The sequence below is a fragment of the Pagrus major genome, chromosome 1, assembly GCF_040436345.1.
Source record: "Pagrus major chromosome 1, Pma_NU_1.0".
In the NCBI taxonomy this organism is placed as follows: domain Eukaryota; kingdom Metazoa; phylum Chordata; class Actinopteri; order Spariformes; family Sparidae; genus Pagrus; species Pagrus major.
Window position 1 is genome coordinate 23,864,087 of NC_133215.1, and position 20,227 is coordinate 23,884,313.

A 20,227-nucleotide genomic window follows, 5' to 3' on the forward strand; every position below is an offset into this window, starting at 1 on the left:
TGTATATTCAGCATAATGACTATAGATCTAAGAACAACACTGAAAACCTCTGGCTGGTTTAGCTTATTGATCCGACACAATCTTATTGTTTTTCTATTCTCCCATTTGTAAGAATGTATGTGTGTGTCATCTTTTGTTAAAAATCACAATCCAACTTTGAAGGTTGCATGCCTCTGATGTGATGACGTTTGTTTGACTTGTTTGTTTGAGAGACCTGGAAATAGAAGTATATTATATACGTGGTGAAGTTAAACGTTTTATTTATTTATTTTTCATTTTTGATCATAAAAGTTCTCCAATAAAAGGGGGAGAATAACAAAAGTGTAATCAGCACAAATCATAGTGCAAAGTGAAATGCAATATCTACAGCGATCAGAAGGAAAATGCAGAACCTCATTTTTTTAGAATGATATTAAACTTGTTCCTGTTTTCTCATGTTAAACCGTTTACTTGAGAAGATACGTTTGCTGGTAAAATGTCTTAGAAGGGAGGCAGAAGAGGTGAGGAGACATGTATATCGAGCCCGTTGTCAGTACACATCAAATACAGCAGCTTGCTGTACCCCTCCAGCATTACATCTGGAGGCGTCCCTGTGGTGCAGTAGTATAAAGAGCGCTAACTGTACAAGTTTGTACAAGGTTGGATGGGTCATATAAAGGACTTTCCCACCAAAGGCAAGGGTTAGTGTCACGTGCCAGGGTGAACACTTGGGTGGTAACACTTTATATTAGGGAACACATATTAACCATGAACTAGTTTCTTATTAGCATGCGTATTAGTAGCATATTGGCTGTTTTTAAGCCATTATAAATCACTTACTAATGCCTTATTCTGCATGATCATATTCTGCTAACTACTAGGCCATTAACTACTGTGAGAGTTTTCCCTCAATAACTTCCTAATCACTGCTTATTGATAGTGAGTTAGGGAGTTGTTTTAAACCACTTAATAAGAATAAGCTAATAAGGAACTAGTTCATGGTTAATATGTGTTCCCTAATATAAAGTGTTACCAAGTATCACAATATTTTTAGGCCATATAGCACTGTACGATATATACCCACATATTTCTAAATCTTCTCAAAAGCACTTCATGTATATGAAGACTGGGTGACAAAATCAAACAACAATATTTTTGATCAAGTTGGCCCTACTTTGACCTACTTTTGCAACAATATTGTAGGGATTACTACTGGTACTTTTACAAAATACTAACATGTAATGGCATTGAGAATTATCATCATTAATGGGGATGTAATGACTAAATGGGTAAAGGCAAGTATAACAATAGAACAGTCTGGTAAGTTTAGAAAATGACATAATTTTACTGTAATGCAGCCTTTAAGACCAGGAAAAGACAACACTGATTCCATATCTTCTGTTTTTTTTTGTGATTGATTCCTCTTTAAGTTTTGTTTTCCCCCCGCTGTACTTCCATTTCCTCTCCTGTTTTCCTCATTATCTATCCTCCCAATTTATCTCCCCCACTGTCTCTCTCTCCTCTCTCTCTCTCTCTGTCGAGTACATTTTTAATTTGAAAGGCTTTGTTGGTTTGTTGCACCTCACAATTAATGATAATTTGCTTCAGCACTCCGAACAGAATTCCCGTCTTCATGGACAGTTTCATCAATATTTGTGAACATGAAAAGGAGCTGGGAACCAGGGAAGCAAAACTAATTTGTCATCGAGCAACACGTTCTGTGAGAGAGTGATTCGAATTGAAGGCTGAATTGGTTCAATCCACGTTGGTTGTTGAAGATTTTAACCCCAAAATAACTTAATTTAAACTGGCAACAACTTTTTGAGCCTGGAAATGTTTCCCTGTTGAAAGTTCCCCAAACACACATCACTTGTTTCTATTAATATATTTTTTTCAATATTTAACTGAGACGAGGAAATAACATTGACACTAACACTAATGTGCAAAGAATAAAACTATATATTAACACTGTCTGTGGAAAATGACTTTGTTTAGAATTTAATTACCTATTTCTTAAATACTGCCATGGCTACTTCCAACTCCATTCTGTTGGTGATTACAGCTCATTTCTTACCAGTTTGGCTTATAAAAACAAAGCAGAGTGTCTACGGACATATGTTTTATAAGAAAACTACTACAATACCCAGAAGTCTGAACTCTGAAACTCTGAAGCACATGACCAGAACAGCTGTAGCACTGCTACACTCCCCCGCTGTCACTCTGCTCTGCACCGATTTGACATGGTACGGTAGCTGCCTTTTCACTCTGTAAAAGCCCCATACTATCCTAACAGCCTGCATGACTGTGTGAAAGGAATTTAATGTTACCATGTAAGTCTCATCCAACAATCTTTCAAGCATTCACTCGTGTAGAATCTGTAAAATACAGCACGACTGATCATAAACCGGCACAAAGTCATTTTTATCACCGAGAGCCAGTCAGCTGATCAGGAATGATGCTGTGAAAAGCATACAACTTAAATGTGTTTATTTTTTTATTGTAAAAAAACAAACAAACCATAAAAAAAAACATGTAGACCCATTTGAAGTAATGCAGCATGAATTTGTATACGCAGCAATCTCACAATCATTTTATTTCACATGAGTGAGGGATGTCTAGAATTTCTTTAAAGTAAACTTTTATGGTCATTTGATGATCCCATGATGCTGAGAAAAGATAGAGAATTTACAAATGTAAGTAACCTTTTTTGGATTCTTATAGTGTTGATGAATAAGGAAACAATTGTTTTCTTAATTGTTTAGAGTGACTGCAAAGTAAAAATAAAGGTCTAAAAAAAAGAGGCAAATGTAAACCTGTCAAAGCTTTATATCGTTCTTATATTAGCAGGATTTAGCTTTAGCTTAAATGTGTCATTTGTGAGTTTAGTGCATTGACCTTTGTTTGAAGAGGCTCCCCATAGAGAGCCAAAATCCTTCCCTCGCTGTTCCACTCTCTTCCATACCTCGATGGGTTTTCTCACCAGGGGTTTCTTTCATCTGTCTTTCTAACATGTTGAAATATGTTCCTAGGTTTTTCTGTCTGTGAGCTAAATCGCGATCTAAACTTTTTGCACCTTGTCATTTTGACAAATATAAAACAACAATTGTGTTAGCTCAAAACTGCGGCTTTTATGAAGCTTTGTCATTGTGCCTAAGACTCCTGGGATCTGTTGTTGCTGAATGAGAACAAAGTAAAAACAACATGTATATCCTATGTAACTCATTATTTGCCCTTCTGTTGACCTTTGCTTTCTGTTTCTTTGCAGTGTAATTATATGATGCTCTTTGATGTTGAATATATGTAAAATGATCACATGCTTCGATTAAAAATATACCCCTATAGGACAGTTGAAAATGTACTCTGTAAAACAGGATCTGAAAGTAGATGAAGCAGACCTGCGTGAATACATGATACTCCCATCTCACATCAATATTACACTGCTCATCAATGACAGTTTTTTAATAAGTAGCTACTCTATATCTGGAGATCCGTTAAAGCTCCAAAGACATCATAAATTGTCTAAATCTAAAGACCTTAAATAGTGTAAATGTCTTATGTTAATATTAAATCAAGGCAAACTTGCAAGGTAAAGCAGATGAAACAGGATGAACGCCTTACATTTTGTATTTTCATAAATAGAAGCTGAGTTATTTTTTCCCCCCAAATTTACAGGAGTTACAGTATATCGCTTTTGCTGGGTTACTGTTATCAGTGCAGTTCTGACAACTTTGTGTCTTCTGCCCCCTGAAACCCCCTAAATCCTACAAACTGAACCTTTAAATCATAGTTGATAGGGATGTCTGGGCATTTAACACAGAGGCACGAGAGTAGATTTGGAAATTGTACTCAAGATATTAAACCAAACGTAACAGATGTAACTTCATCTATAACAGATCCCCAGTCCGTTTAACCTTCTGCATTTTACTTGTTTGAATAATTCATTAACTTAACAAATGTGTCTTACCAGGGTTCTCAGCTGTGTCTGTGTGTATTGCTGTGTATAACATAATGGGACGTTTTAAGTGATAAATTCCTGCATTATTTATACATATGACTAACAGAACACCCATCAGAATATGGCTGAGCAGAGTAAATCACTGGATACTCCTGCTGACTCCGTGGATATGAGGAAACTGTGCAAATGAATTGAGATTATTTTAAACTGACGTGTCACTTGTTCTCTGAATAACCACTGAACCTCTCTTTATCTCTCTCTGCATGTATCTGTGTTTTTAGGATGGTATGGGGAATCTGCGGGTGACCAAGGAAGGTGTCAGATTGGAGGGAGTGTCCGAATTCTTATTGCCTTTATACGTCAAAGAGATCCAGTCTCGCAGGGTAAGACTGCATCTTTGTGTGAGCGTATGTGTGTATACGAGAACAAAACTTTATGCATTTTTTGACTGTGAGTATGTGTGCTTTCATGTGTTTTGGTGGAAATGTAGTCAAAGATATTTTCAGGTTCAATTGCATTCATATTTTTGCAGTGTATGCTGCACTGAATTTTGCATAGTATCAGTCCTGTGTGTAGTTATGTGGTGGGGGTGTATATATGTGTGTGTATGTGTGTGTATGCCCTTATGTTCCACCCCTATGATGAGCAGAAATCAGATGCTGTTCCCAGCAGTCTGGGTCTATTTGTCATGCATTTGACATATTATAGCACTGTATATGATCCAGCACTTTTCCAATATCTCCATTCATCACACACAGTATCATCATCGATCCCATCAGCTGTGGCAACATGAACACTATGTCACTCTATATAGGGCAATCCTTGTGACACTGTGTGTATGTGTGCTAGAGCATGTGTGCGTGTTCATGTATATGAATAGTAAGCAGGGGGATTGACTTGAATAGTGACATGCTGTCACAAACACATTTTGTGTGTGTGTGTGTGTGTGTGTGTGTGTGTGTGTGTGTGTGTGTGTGTGTGTGTGTGTGTGTGTGTAGACGAGAGGAGTGGAGCAAGTGATTAATGGTGTGATAGAGCAGGATAGAAATATATAGGACAATTGATAGACAGGAAATGTATGAAAGATGTAATACTCCACATGGCTTTGGTGTTTTTCATTACTGTAAAGCTAAAAATGTGTGAAGGTAAATGTGTATTGTACCAAAATCCGACATAGCTTATAGCAGTTCTATTCCCTTAGAACCAACTTTAGCATGGACTTCCTCTTCTACTGAAACACCATTCACACCTATGTACATGGTTTTCACAGCAGATGATCTGTGAGGAGTGCACAAAAGCTTTACCTTAGCCATAAGCATCAACACTGTGAGCTTGACAACAATATTGAGGGAAAGGGATGTTTATTTAACTTGTCAAGAACCATGTTTTCTCCCAATTGAAGTCACTTAGGACATAATCTTGTAAATTGTTTTAACATGATGGAATGCATGTCATGTCATGTAAAACTTTTTTAATATAATGGGGCTGGAACTATTTTTCGTTGTTGAGTGATTATGTCGAATATTTTTGGTTAATTGATAGTTGTTTGTTGCGTAAAATTTCAGAAAATCATTTAAAAAAATGTATTTACCCAAAGCCCAAGATGACACCCTCAAATGACTCAACAACCCAAAGATATTCAGTTAACTTTGCATTGAGGTGTAAAGAAACCACAAAATATTAACAAATACTACCAAATATTAACAACAAAGTATAATATATTAAAAAAATACTCAACTATCAAAATCATTGTCCGATGAAGTATCCCACTTCTAGTTTAAAAAAAGACTTCATATTATATACAATAATAATTAAATATGCTGTACGTAATGTGTGGTTTATGGCTGTAGTCAGGGAAACACATAAAGAAACTAGAATAAATAGTGATGCAACAAAAAAAATCACACTACCGGGGTGAATAGAGGTGCTCAGGTGAAGGATGTACTAATATCTACATGTGACCTACAGAGGATGGCAGAGTTTACTGATGTAATTAAGAACAGGGAGATGTTGAAGATAAAGAGTAGAGACAGATGAACAGTGAAGGATGATGCTGGGGATTGAATGAATTGAGACAAGAAGTTTTGGGGAGGACGAGTGTGGAAAAATGTAATTAGGGAAGCGAAGCAAGGCGAGAGGAAGAGAAGAGGGTTTTAAGAGGGGATAAAAGGAGTATCAACAAATGCTTGTGTTGACATGGTTATGAGTGGAATAGATGGATAAAAAACTCTGCTTCCAACTCTCTAAAATGTTGCTTTCATTTGATGTTTCTTTTTAACTGGACAGAAAGGAAAGGGCTTGGATGTCACAAAAGGCCTTTAGCAGTCGTTTTACCAAGACTCTTGCAAATGCACGGCATGATAACCCTGAGAGCTATCAAGACCACTCGTGTAGAGGAGAAATACGATAAGTGCTTTTCAAGTGCTTCATGAATCAGATTTTTGGTACTTCAGCTGTGGGTGCATTGTTATTTTCTTCACATTGAATATATACGAGTCAGCCTCAAGAATCGCAAGTAAATAACGGTACAACTGTAAGGGGAAATAAAAGTAAAATGTGTTGCTTCAGTTATGAAAGTCTGTACGGGTCAAGGAAGTTTGGTGGAGATGCAATTACAATATTTATTTTAATTTCACATTGTCTCTTGCAGTCGTGGCAATTTTGGAAACACTGTTATGTATACCACAAACTTTAAACACCAGTGTCACTATCACAATCACTGTGCATTTGAATGTACTGTATGTCATATTGTGTTGGTCAAACAGAGTTCTCCCTCTAAAGTGAGTTTTTTTTCTCAAAGGTTTTTACAATCTGTACAGCATACAGCACACTCAACCCTAAACCAAAACAATTTTAATACATTAATTTAAATCTAATGAGCAGTCCTTTAATTGCACTTAAAATTAGTGCAGTGATGATTGAAAAATGAGTTATGTTATGAAAATCATTTACTTTAGTTCTAGTCATTGAAACTTTTTCTAGACGTGACAGAACATATTTTTAAATGAGAGATGGTAGAGAAATTGGAGTCCATCCTCTTGCGTTACTCTTCATTATCTGAAAGCTGACATTAATGGCATTTTCATGGAGGAAGCAGCTCTCACTATACAGGTTATTTCCCATGGGACATAAATGCAGAATCACACTCACATCAACATGATTAAACATGAGTCTGTTACATCCCAGTGTATTGCTTCCAAGATGGCAGTGAGTAATATCCTGCTGCATGACTTTGAACCTAAGAATAATTTAATTAAGAACAATGTGACAAATCAGTGGGATTGTGTGCATGCATGTTGGGTCGGACCACCACAAGCTGTCTACAAAAACCTTTGTTCACTTCAAAACCAATGCTTGAATCAATTACAGTAAGATAATGTGTCAATAGAATAGCTACAAAATGTGACATCAAACATTAATAAAAGATGCTGTCTTTTTAAATATGCTGATAGAAACACCCTCTGTAGGTATAAATTCTAGTTACAGTTATACATGACCACACAACATATCCTTTTTCTATTTATGTACAAACAAAAAAGTTGGGAAACTGTTTAAAATGTAAATAAAAACTGATTCAATAATTTGCAAAAGAACCATGTTTACAGACAACTGTGGTAAGAAGTGTAGTAATATCCTTTATAAAATCATGTGCCTCACAAAGTCGCCCCATCCTTGCTTGTGAATGACTGAGCCTTTCGAGGATGCTCTCATACCGATCATGATACTATCACGTGTCACCAGTGAACCTGTTTACCTGTGGAACGTTCCAAACAGGTGTTTTTGGAGCATTCCACAACTTTCCAAGTGTTGCCCCTCTCCCAACTTGTTGATCCCAACGTGTTTGTGGCATCAAAATCAGAATAAGCAGATATTTATACAAAATAATGAGGTTGATGAGGTAAATCATTAAATATACTGTCTTTACACTCAAATGAGTATATGTCATAAAGGATTCACAGTTAATCACATTCTGTTTTGTTTTATACAGCGTCCCAACGTTTTTGGATAAGGGTTGTACTATAACTCTCTATGTCACCAATATAAACAAAACATTAGAGCCAACACAAAAAATAAAGAAATGGGAGAGTACATACACTGTGGTTTTGTTTCCTTTGAAGCTTTACACTGTGTGATAAGAGTATAAGTGTATGATTGTCAACTGTTATTTTCACAAGCCTGTGCGATAATGTGTGTGTGAGGGTTGCATGCACCTCTGAGTATTTATTGATATTTTTACACTCAAAACTTTTTTTTTTACTTTCTTTAGAGCAGATATTGATGTTTTATGTCAGTGAGGAAACCAGCGCATATTTGTGTATGTGCAACTATGTGTGTATTTGAGTGTGTGTTTGAGGCTGAGCTTATCTTCTTACATAAAAGCAAGCAGCAGGTCGCCCTCACATTTTCTAAACAGCAGGCACGCTCTTATTTTGGTATTGACAGTCAGTACGCTTTTACAGTGAAGTGTGGTTGCACTGGGGGAGCATGTTGAATCAGAAGTATCCACTAAGCTCCCTAGGGACACAACAGTCTACTGCTGGTTTTGTGAAGAGGCATACTGTGGAGAGATGGGGAGACAAAAGACAGAAGCACAGAGTGACATCCACAGTTCAGGACAGAGATCCATGCTGCAAAGCTGCTGACTAACAATCCAGACCACAAATCAAAGAAACATATTTATCTCCTTGGATTTTAAATAAGTTCTGTTAGTAGGGTTGAGCATGTAGTTGGCTGAAGTACCCGGAACAAATAATGTACATGAGTATCCTTGAGGAAAATGTGTCAATATATGTACTTGTGATGAAGAAAATTCCTCATTAGGTAGCTGACTAAGATTTAAGTTTATAAAAGTTTGATCCAAGTTTATAAAATAAATAAAGCAACTATTGATCAACCTTTATCACTTTCAGGGTTGAATTAACAACTGCCTGTCAAACATTTCTGGTTGAGCACCATCCACCCGCACACAGATGTGGATATGGATTATTTAGTTGAACAGATACAGCTATAGATAATGGTGTCCTCGCTCATCCCTTACTATTAGGTTACATTTAAGCAACCAATTAACATTAGTGTATGTCGTGTTTTTACACATTACAGTACATATGCTTGCCATTAGTTTGAAATCACCCAACACTTTTATTCAAACAACACATACAGTGATGTACAAACATTGAGGCATAATATCACAGGAGAAAATAAAGCAGCTTGCAGCTCCAAGAGCTTTTGGCTGAACTGCCCTGGTGTATGGTAAATATTGGATAGTTTCATGGCCACACACACCAAGAACCCATCAAAATGATACCATGTCATTAGCCGAGACAATGCTAAAAAAACAGGGACACAAACTAAAGAGGATCCCTTGGGCCTGGGTAACTGGATGAGATAAGAGTACTTGAGCATGGAGAGTGATAGTGAAGTGGAAAATACAGATAGTTACAGAAAATGGCAAGAGAAACCAAGGAAGGCAAGAAGCGATGAGAGACAAAAAAACATGAATGAACAGAGAGAAGAGGAATGGCAGCTGAGATTATGTTAATGCATCATCACTGACATGCTCAGCATTTTGGGCCTGACTTATTAGCCAGGTATGAATAGGAAGGGAGGAAAAGGGGAAATACGTGATGCAGTAAAGAGGAGACTGAGATTAGATCTGGTTTTCAGACATTCATATCTACAGTTTTCAGCAGATAGGTTGAGACAAATGATGTAGTGAGACACGAATGAGAGACTCAAACAACCAACCACTGTTAACCTGTTAATATGTTCACAAATAGCAATCAACAAATCTTGCATAGTATGCCTTGAAGCTTCTTGAGAAAATGTATTTTAGGATGTACAAGCATGTAGATAGAGATGAAGATGAAGATGGCATCCCTCCCACACAGCTATATTATGTCTTATACAAAAACCGCATATACGCACACATGCACATTTTGCATAATTGGGGCCATTCCACAGCAGTGCATTGTGGGTAAGGTAAAACAAACATTGTGACTCCCAGAGAGAGCTAAATACAGAACACTGCATGCAAACTACACATTAACAGCGACACTGAGAAATTAGATTGGCTGGGTTGGAGGGAGGGAAAAAGATAACTGAAGAGAAAAGGGGAAGGAGGTTAGAAGGAAGTAAAGAAATCAGAGGGAAGCAAACAAATGTAAGAAGATGTAAGAAAAAGGTATGAATACCAGATATACAAGAGGGATGGTAGACAAAGAGAAACTAATTGGTGGAATAACAGCAGACTTAATAGTCCAGCATGTACTGCAAATTATGGTGTGTTTATTTTCTTAGAGTCAGTATTATGTTCCTTTGTGGCCTTAATTTCCATATTTGCTGGAAAGATTAAATGGCTTTATTGTGTCAGTGTTTTGTTTTGTTTTATCATAATAGATATTGCTGTGTAGTTTAAGAGTGAGTTCAAATACCTCAATGTTGCTGGTTCTTGCAGAACAAACTGCTGCAAACAAACCTTTGTTTTGTCAAGCAAGTTCTGATAATGTGCTCAGAGATTTTTTCTTTTGGTGATGCGTCCTGTGTGTAGTTGCTTGCAGATTATAATCAAAATCATTGATTGTTCTCTTTCTTTTTTCAGAAGGCATAGCTGATGGATACATAAAAAGATTAAAAAATAATTTAAAAAAAGCGAACACTGTAAAAAAAATACCATATTTCTTTCATACAATGTGTAGTTTAACAATCACAGCAAATGTGGCACAATCCACAGACTCATAAAGGCATTGAACATTTCCCTGCTTACTTCTTGTCAGATCTACCAAGTAAAACCAAAGCAACAAAAGAAACTAGTGCAAATATGAATGTGATCATATTTGGATATGTCTTGAAAAAAAATGGGAAGGCACGTTTCAGGCATGCATTAAGCAAACACATAACAGGTAGTAGTGCAACACACGTAGTCTGGAAGGAAATACTGCAAGGCAGCACGCAGGAATGGGAAGGCACTGGAGAAGCACAGAAAAGTACTTGTCAGGAATTTGGAGGCACCAGGGAAGCTGCGAGAGACACAGGACCTGGAGCAGTGACTGTGTGGCCACAGAATAAAGCTGGTAAGCAGCCAAAATCTCTGCCAGCCCTGGGAGCAACATCACAAGCCAGCGCTTGGAAGACACCACACACAGCACACTGTATGTGTTCTGACAATACGTGTAGAGCAACATGGCACAGGACGGATCAGCCACATTCACTATGGAAAATCCAGGGTACACATTGTGGACAGATCACAGTGTAACAAATGTGGTGGACATCAACAGAAAGATGTGGACACCGACATAATTGGCGTGCAAAAGGTACTTTACTGATTGATCTTACAGACTGGTTGATCAATAGGCAGGCAGGTCTGAATCAGATGAACAAACATATCGTGGAGGATAAGTTAAACGCATTCAGAACAGGTTTCAGGAAGGGAAAGGTACTAACAGGTCAGCAGGAATGACAGGAACACTTTGGAACAACAAGTCCTTCAGATTGAATAAGAAAATGCTTTGTTTGTCCACGTTCTCTAGAATGACACAGTTTTCTGATCCGATGTCCGTATCAGCAGGGATCACTGTTCTGGCAACAATTTGTAAGATAGTTGATTGTTGAGCCTCATTCCCAACCTGTCAAATACTGACACTTGGTTGGTAGGTAGAGTTGGGAAAACGAGGGCTGATCATCGACAAGGTTTTGGATCGAGCAGCTGTTTTTTTGGTGGACTATGGCCATCAGAAGGCTTTTTCACTTGAACATACCATTGGATTTGTATAAAGATGGACAACATCATAGCTCCCCAAAAGCGGATCCAACATCTCAGTCGCCCCCTGGTGGCAGGGTGCAGTATAGGTCATTAACCCCTCCCCGTCTATGCTTGCAGATGGGACATGGGCCAGACTTTTCCTGTTTTGTTTAAATCGGTGATTTGATGAAATGAAAAGGGAGAAAAACTTGACAGCTGAGCTCTGCTCACAGTCAAGTCAGACTGGTATATGGGCAGGATACCATAGCTCTACCATGCGTAGACTCTGTATCCGGGACATTTTACATTAATTTTTGCACAGTGGGAGGAAGTAGACACATATTGTCTATCTTTGTATATCTTCATGGAACATATACATATAGCATTTGTCAAAACGACGATGCTGGCGTTTGTCTTGTGAGGACAGTCTCAGCAAGGCAACATCTGTATAGCCAATATTACAGGAGAATCAGTGAATAAGATTTGCAATGAGGTGGCTGATGACAATTTTCAATAAGGAGGGAGAACTGACTGCCACCTGGTGGGCAGGTATGGTATGACTGAGTTGGGAAATTTTCCCCGAATGGCATGACGTTTTTTTCTTTATTTGTATATATGGGGTATTTACATAGTATAGATAATGCACTGAACGTAATAGTATGCCTTTACTTGGAAGATGGCGTCAGTGTAAGCCAGTGGCAGTGAGATTATCTTCAGAGCAGCAGATTTTGTAGGGCATTTCAAGGTGTGTTGGTGTATTTTAAAAGGCACACAGTAGATGCAGTGTTCTCTCTGAGTCTAGCCCCACAAAGGCCTGTCTTTAGTGTCACACACATGCCCACATACACACACAAACACTGACGCTTGCCACCAGGCCCTATAATTGTCCCCATAGGGACCCCATGACGACCTATCACCACCACAGGAGATACAAAGAAAACTTCATTTATATTGCTCTCTTGCTGTCCCCCTCTATCTTTATGATTTGACTTTTCCTCTTATGTAGCTCTTTTCCCTGTTATTAGGCCTTTTCTTCCTCTACCCCCTGTCTGTGACATTTCTTTCCCTCTCTCTATTGCTTTCTTTCTATGTCGGTCTTCCTCTCCCACCCCTGTAGTGATACTGGCTCCCCGGAGACGGGCCTAGTTATGCGCAGTAGACTGCCTGGATAAGGGCTTCACTTCCTGGGGAGAAGAAAAAAAAAAAACCTCTGGCACAGACAGTGGAGCTAGTGTATATGCATTCAGGTAAAGAGAGGGAGGGCAGTTAGTATGAAAGAAGAAATGAACCCCAGTGAAACGATAATTAAAGCTGCAAAAAATGTGAGAAACAATGATCGTATGAAATAAAATGAAAAAGTTAAAAGCAACACTAATTGAAGCGGTTCTCTCATCCATATCCTGTACTGCAGCTTCAAGGAAGACTGAAGAATATGGGGGGTGGGTGAAGGTGGGAGGACGCCATAACTTTATTTTTGCTGTTTGTCAGTTTTAGATTTATTACTCCTTCTCTCTGCCTCATACTCTCTCTGTGCTTTTCCTCTGGGGACCTGAGCTAGCTGAAACTTCTCCAACTCTGGAGCAGTAATTGAATAGCAGAGACTTCTAATGGAACATTAGGCTGTTCCCGTCTTGGCAGGCCCTATTGATTTTGACTTTGCAGCATTGTAAACAATCCGGGGTAAATGTAACTGAACGGATGCAGACCTTGGTATAGGCTATAATTCCAGGACTATTGCTGTGGAACTGTTGCGCTGTGGCAAGTGGAACTGTAACAGTTTGATTTTGTTTGACTTTAATAGCATGTTACTGGGGGTGGCCTGCGCCTGCAACTTTCTCTAAAGAATAATAGCAAATAATTTTTTTTTTTTACTTTCTATTCATGCCTTGTGTTTGTGATGAAGAAAAGGATGCCACAGAGTCCAACCGTCAAGCACATTTGATTTTAATTGAGTGTCACCTGGGGTGCATGATGCGAGTTCCTTCTCAGAATAATAGCTTTTGTTGTATTATTTCTTTTGTTTGTTTTATCTTGGATAGAGTGGCATGTTTTTATGTCCACAGCAGTCTTTGTCTTTTTGAAAGCGATGCCTTTCATGTAGAAAAAACTAAATCCCAAGCAATCATTCAGACACTCAACAGGAAGTCCAGCCACCAGGAACATTTGATTGAAATTGCATGTCATCCTCAGCAGGTGTGATATGATGAATGCAAGTCTTTACTGGTGTGGGACTCAAGTGCAATTTAAGTGATATTAAATACTGTCAACATGTCAGTTTGGGTGGTGAGTTAAGACAGAAAGACAATCTCTGTACTACTGAGATGATTGGTGCATATTTGGTACATTTGGTGGCACTTTCCCTGATTGATATTATCAATAATGTTTGTCCAAACAAGGATAGAGCACTGACAGTAACACATTTCACACAATGCCTTGAAGGTTTAGGGAATTTTACTTGCACTGTACTTTACTGCTGCTTGAACTGTAATCCAACGGGTCTTACACAAATGTTGCAAGGTAGAGGGGAATATTTTGCTTGCTCTGTAGTGATTCATTACTGTATTATAAAGACACACTTGTGTTATGCCCATGTGGCTGAACACATAGAACAATACAATTTTTACTGAGCTAGAACATGACATAGTTGCATCTGATAGACAAGTGATATATCTAAAGTGCTGATATTTTAACCTTTTCATGCATTTTTATGAGAAAGTATTTCTTAACTTATGGTGCATATTACATAATCTCGCCCAGCTTCTATTCACCAGCTTTAAATGCTTTAAAACAAAGTGAGCTGCTGCTTTCTTTCACTAAATGTCCTTATGTCTCATAAAAAGTGAACACACCAGTCCATCATAACAGAGTGTTTTTGATTTGCACAGCATGTCACCTGTAGTGGGTGGCGCTAGTTACATGAGGATTTCTCCTGCCTTCAGCCTGCAGAAAGAGGAATTACTTGACTTGTCTGTGATAATGTCGACGACACCAAATGAGAGCTCCACCAGCAGACGCATGTAGAGTTCTTGTCAGATGTCTAAGCTTTTCGTGTGTCCCCCACAACATTAACAAAGATATCAAATAAGAAGTCAGTCCTGCCACTGAAGTTAAATTAAAGATAATAGAAGAAAGAAGAAAGAAAAGTTTGACTGAGAGAGGTTTGAAGAGGTTAGTGATGCCAGGGGGAGTGGGGATCATTTGATCATTTTTCCAGAAGCAGGAGTACAATCATCATTTTTTTTTATTATTATTATTTAAGACAGAACTTAGGATGGTGTGTAGTTGAGTGTGTATGTGTGTGTGTCTCTCTGCATATTTGTCTACCTGCATGGGCAAATGTCCAAAATCCCCACGTGTCCAGTGTGAGTGTCTCGCATGTACGTGTGTGCCAGATGTGGTCATGACCCATGTAAAAATAGTCTCCATTAACATTTAACAGCATTTTTCAGAATGTCAGGAGAATGAAAGTCACATTGGCCCTGGAGGGGACAGAGGAAACGAGACAAAATGAATAAGAATATTAATCCCTTGCTCCAAAAGATCATTCCATTCGTCCCTCCAGCTTCTGTCTCAGAGGTCACGTCATCAAAAAGCCACAACAAATCCCCTCATCACAAAACTTGACTGGAGAAAAAGGGCACATCATGACGCACCATGTAAAGCATTTTGATGATGCTGTCATTAAAATGGGTGTCACTCCACCAAAATTCCATCAAAATGTGCTTCCTTGTTGCTTCCTTATCAAACTAAATTGCATGGAGCCTTTGAGAGTTTTAGGCACCATATTTAAGACTGTCCAAGTATTTAATCACTGGCCAACAGAGACCCTCTTAATATGTCTCCATACTGTACATACTTTCATGCATAGGCAGGTTTTTTAATGCAGATAAACCTGCTAAAGATAGGCAATTGATCCCTTTCCCAATGCCAGTGGTGTTTGCCTTTCTGTTTATTTTTTTTTTCAGTTTTATTTCTGGTGCGTCATGTTCGACAGCATAAACACAGTGGAAAAGAGTCTCTCTTTTAAACTCAACGCAGACAGAATAATGTCCAAGCGTTGCTTAAATGGAGACAGAATGAAAACTGTTACGTCCCAACCTCCAGAACTTCAGTGAACATCATAACATAGGGGCAACATTTATTATGTCTACCCAGGTGTCATGTTTCCATTATAGACAATCAGAGCTGGAGCCAATGAATGGGGCTGGGAATGAATGTTCAATGAATGTTGATTGTACCTTTTCTCACTGAAAATACAAGCCAGATGTTGACAGGTGTTTGTGGGTTTTTTTTTGTTTTTTTTGCCTGTCTGAAAGGGATTTCTTAGGGTTTCTTAGATATAGAAATACCTCAACAGCACTATAAAGTCCATGTTGTATCTGAACAGACTACTTGCATTGATGAGCATGGCAGATGTGATGTGAAAATATCATTAGAGTAAATTAAACCCCTTCATTCCACGTGTTGTTGATGCAGCGTAGCGTAGAAGTTTCCTCAATGCAGCACACAGCACTCTTTTCTAACAGGAGGTAATATGTTATACTTGGGCTGTTTTCTCAACCACAGAAGCTGTCAGGATGAATTTAATGTTAGAGAAAAGACATGAGTTATTACTTAACACTTAAATAATGAGTTTTCTTTGCTTTGTGCTATTCAGCTTCTATTATTCAAACCTGTGCTCGAAGAGAAAAGGTGTAATGATTTATTTTTAAGACCTTTTCTCCTATGTTCTCACACCACCCCAATGGGATGCCCATGGGATGACATGCCTTCTTTAATAATTTAATTGTAAAAAAAAAAAAAAGCAATACCTGCTTTTGAACGCTTTCCCTTCCTCGTAACGAATCCTGGCTCTGTGCAGCGTATCCCTCCACATCCATAAATGCTGCATTGCTGGCATAGAGACAGTAGTAACCATTGAGCACAAGGCCATCAGCTGTGTGCCAGCACTCCATTTTACATTTGATTCAGTGAACTACACACACTCAGGGTCATTGATAGTTGGCTGGGTTTCTTCTTGAGTGCAATTTTATTTTTAGACTTTATTACCAAAACTCAAAGTTACTTTATACTTTTTGCTCTATATAGCACTGTGTTTGTCCTCTCCTTCTGTGACAACCATGGATTCAACTATAATATGACCGCCACAATTTAAAGCAAAAAAGGATCGTGACGCTTTGCTTTAAGGCATATAGAGCTGAAATGCCTTTGTATATTGAAGTTTGAATAACCCCCCAATCCTGGTTTCTGTGCAGTAATTGGCATAATGATCAGGCGAGCAGATAGCTTTGTACAGACAAATTTATCTTTTAGCCCACAGCTAGTTTCAATGATAGCATCAGTGGGAAAATGAGGGCTTATATTAGGTAATGGGACAGTCAAGAGAGAGAGATGTTTCATTCCACAGTCAGAACTATACATTTACTGAAGTGTGTTAAAGCATTTGTTCCGTGTAATCACCATGTCAAATTAGGTGTGCAGAATGTATGCTCTAACATGAGAGGGATTCATGTTAACTATGCTGGCTAGAATAAACCCTAATTTGTTTTTTTTTTTGTGAAGAACTTTTTTTTATTGAAGCATAGCGAATACAGCAACATCCGTACAATTTTTTGAGACATAATACCCCCCTCCCACCTCCCACCCCCCTGGCAGCATCCCTCCCTCCCCGGTCTCCCCTGGACGAGTCAAACATCATCAAGTGTCAACAATACATTGTAGTAAGTGGTGTCCCTCTTGTTCACAACCCAAGAAGTTTATCCTTTATCTGTGCAGCTGCACCTAACCACATCTCCAAAGTGGAGGCTTTAGCATTATTAATCCGTGCCGTAGACAACTCAAGTAACACTATATCGTGGAAATAAATCAACCATTTCCTAGTACTAAGATCATGAGGTGGTAGCCATCTTTGCACTAAGAGTTTTTTAGCAGCTGTGAGGCCGCTCAGCAATAGTTTACGTTGTTTCTCACTTATATGTATTTGAGAATCATCATTAAGGAGAAGTAAGATTGGATTGCATGTTATAGTAGTACCTAGTAATTCAGACAAGACTTTGGACACCCGGCCCCAAAAGGCCTGAACAGAGGGACATTCCCACATCATGTGTTTATAACATCCTATTGCGTTAAGTTGGCACATGGTACAGCTTGGACTTGGTATCAGTTTCATGCGAAACCTAGTGACAGGTGTATAATAGAGTCTGTGACACACTTTGAAGTGAATGAGTTGGTGATTTGGATTTTTGGAAGCTTGAAAAATGTTCTCCCATACATTGTTCCAGGAAATGTCGTCATCCTTCTGACCAAAGTCTCTCAGCCATGCTCTGATCATCGGTAGAGTCTCTTGTTGTCCGGATAGTTTGGAGTAGACTTTCGAAACAAAGCCCCTGCAGGGAAGGGAATTTATCCAATTTATCAGAGGATGTATGGGAAGTTTAGCCCTCAGTGGCACACCATGTGCCTTAAGTGCCGATCTTATTTGCAAATAATAAAAAAAAGAAGAGTCCTGCAGATCAAAGCGGTCCTTCAAATCCTGATAGCTAAGCATGCCATTTCCATCATACAGGTCTCCGACAACATTAATACCTTTCAAAGACCATGGTTTAAAGTCCAGCGGCTTATTTCCAATCTGTACATTCACGTTGTGCCACAGAGGGGCATCACTGTGCCACTTTAAGTTCCCCTTCAGTTCTCTCTCAACTATCCTAAAATTTTTTATTGTGTTGGCAATAATGGGGCCATAGTGCAGCCTACAGTGTTTATCTTTTATGCCAGAAAATAAAATGTCCTCCAATCTCCTCGGGTGAACTAGGTTTTTCTCTAAAGATTTCCATGAGACACATGAGCGACCGTCAAGCCAAGCCATGACAGGACGTAGCTGGAAGGATTGGTGGTATACTTTGAAATTTGGGAGGGCGAGCCCGCCCTGATCTTTGGGTCTCTGTAGAACAGAAAGCTTAAGTTTTGGATGGCCATTATTCCAAATATATCCACGTAACAATTTATCAATTTTAACCCAGTAGTCTGGAGAGGGAGAGAGTGGAATCATCATACTCAAGAAATTAACGCGAGACAAGACATTCATTTTAACTACAGATATACGCGTCTGCAGTGAGGCAGGTAGCCTGGTCCAGTTAGCAAGATCACGTTCAACTTCCTTAAGAATTCTTTCATAGTTGCTCTTCACTATTTTCTGGATGGAGGGGTGTATCTGTATACCCAAGTATGTAATTTGAGTTACTATAGGAATCCGGCTTGATATTTTGACTTTCTTAGCAGCTTCATTTAGCAACATCAGAGCTGATTTTGTCCAATTGATCATAAATCCTGACTGCTGTTTGAAATCCTCAAAAGCCACTAATAAAGAGTTAATAGAGTTTTCTATGTCTGTCATATAAATAAGGACGTCGTCCGCAAAGGCCGACAGGGTATGAGAAGTCTGTCTGATTCGGATAGGGGACATGACCGAATTTTGCCGAAGGTGCTGCGTAAACGGTTCGAGGGATAGAATGAACAGGCTCGGGGAGAGGCCACAGCCCTGTCTCGTACCGCGGAAAATAGGAAAGGGTCTGGAGTTCAATCCGTTTGTGTTGACCATAGCCGAGGGGTTTGCATACAGAATTTGTATCATCTTAATAAAAGCTTCACCTACTTGAAATTTTCGCAGTACCGCCCACAGATACTGCCACTCGACCCTGTCAAAAGCTTTGGCAGCATCAAGTGACAGAATAGCACACGGTGCCTGAAGCTGTTTAGATTCTTCTATTATATGCATTAAACGCCTAATGTTATCCGCAGCAAGACGGCCCTTCATGAACCCAGTTTGGTCGATGTGAATTAGTTTATCCATATAGCGCTCCAGGCGTAGTGCCAGCAATTTGGAGTAAATTTTTAGATCCGAATTTATCAGCGATACAGGTCTGTAGTTAGAGCATTGTAATGGGTCCTTGCCCTTCTTTGGTAACAATGAGATTGAAGCTACATTGGTGTGTTCATGAAAGGCACCTTTTTCTAAAGCAGTCTGGATGGAGTCCAGAAGAACCGGTCCGAGGAGGTCCCAGAAATGCAAGAGCACTTCAGGCGGAATCCCATCAGGGCCTGGAGATTTCCCTCTTAACATTTTACTCAGTGCAACTTTTAATTCCTGCAAAGTTATCGGGCGGCCCAGGTCTGCTGCCTCTTCTCCCTGTAGGGTGGGCAGATCCAACCCTTCCAGAAAATTATTACACACTTCTGGGTCAAAGTTATCAGACGACGTATATAAATCCTTGTAATATGCCTGAAAGGTGTTATTTATCTCTGCTGGATTAGAAACCAGGCCTTTAGTAGGGTGGTGTATTGAATCGATGGACGCTTTTAATTCACACTGTTTTAATTTTAGGGCCAAGAGCCTGCTGGGCTTACTTCCGTTGCAATAATAATTTTGCCTAGTTCTATGTATAATGAATTCCGCTCGTTTGCGTAATAAATCATTCAGCTCTTGTCTAACGACCTGTAACTCGTCATTAATTGTGTCAGAATAGTTTTGCTTTAGAGCCCTCTCCAGGCATAAACAT

General features: G+C 39.0%; 1 protein-coding gene across 1 annotated transcript in view; it reads left to right on the forward strand.

Moving 5' to 3' along the window:
* Positions 1-20,227, forward strand: part of LOC141009090 (zeta-sarcoglycan-like) — a 155,374-nt gene that overhangs the window by 39,780 nt on the left and 95,367 nt on the right. The window contains exon 2 of the mRNA XM_073481540.1: positions 4,216-4,317. Within this exon, the coding sequence (XP_073337641.1) occupies positions 4,216-4,317 (102 nt within the window). The remainder of the gene's footprint in view (positions 1-4,215; positions 4,318-20,227) is intronic.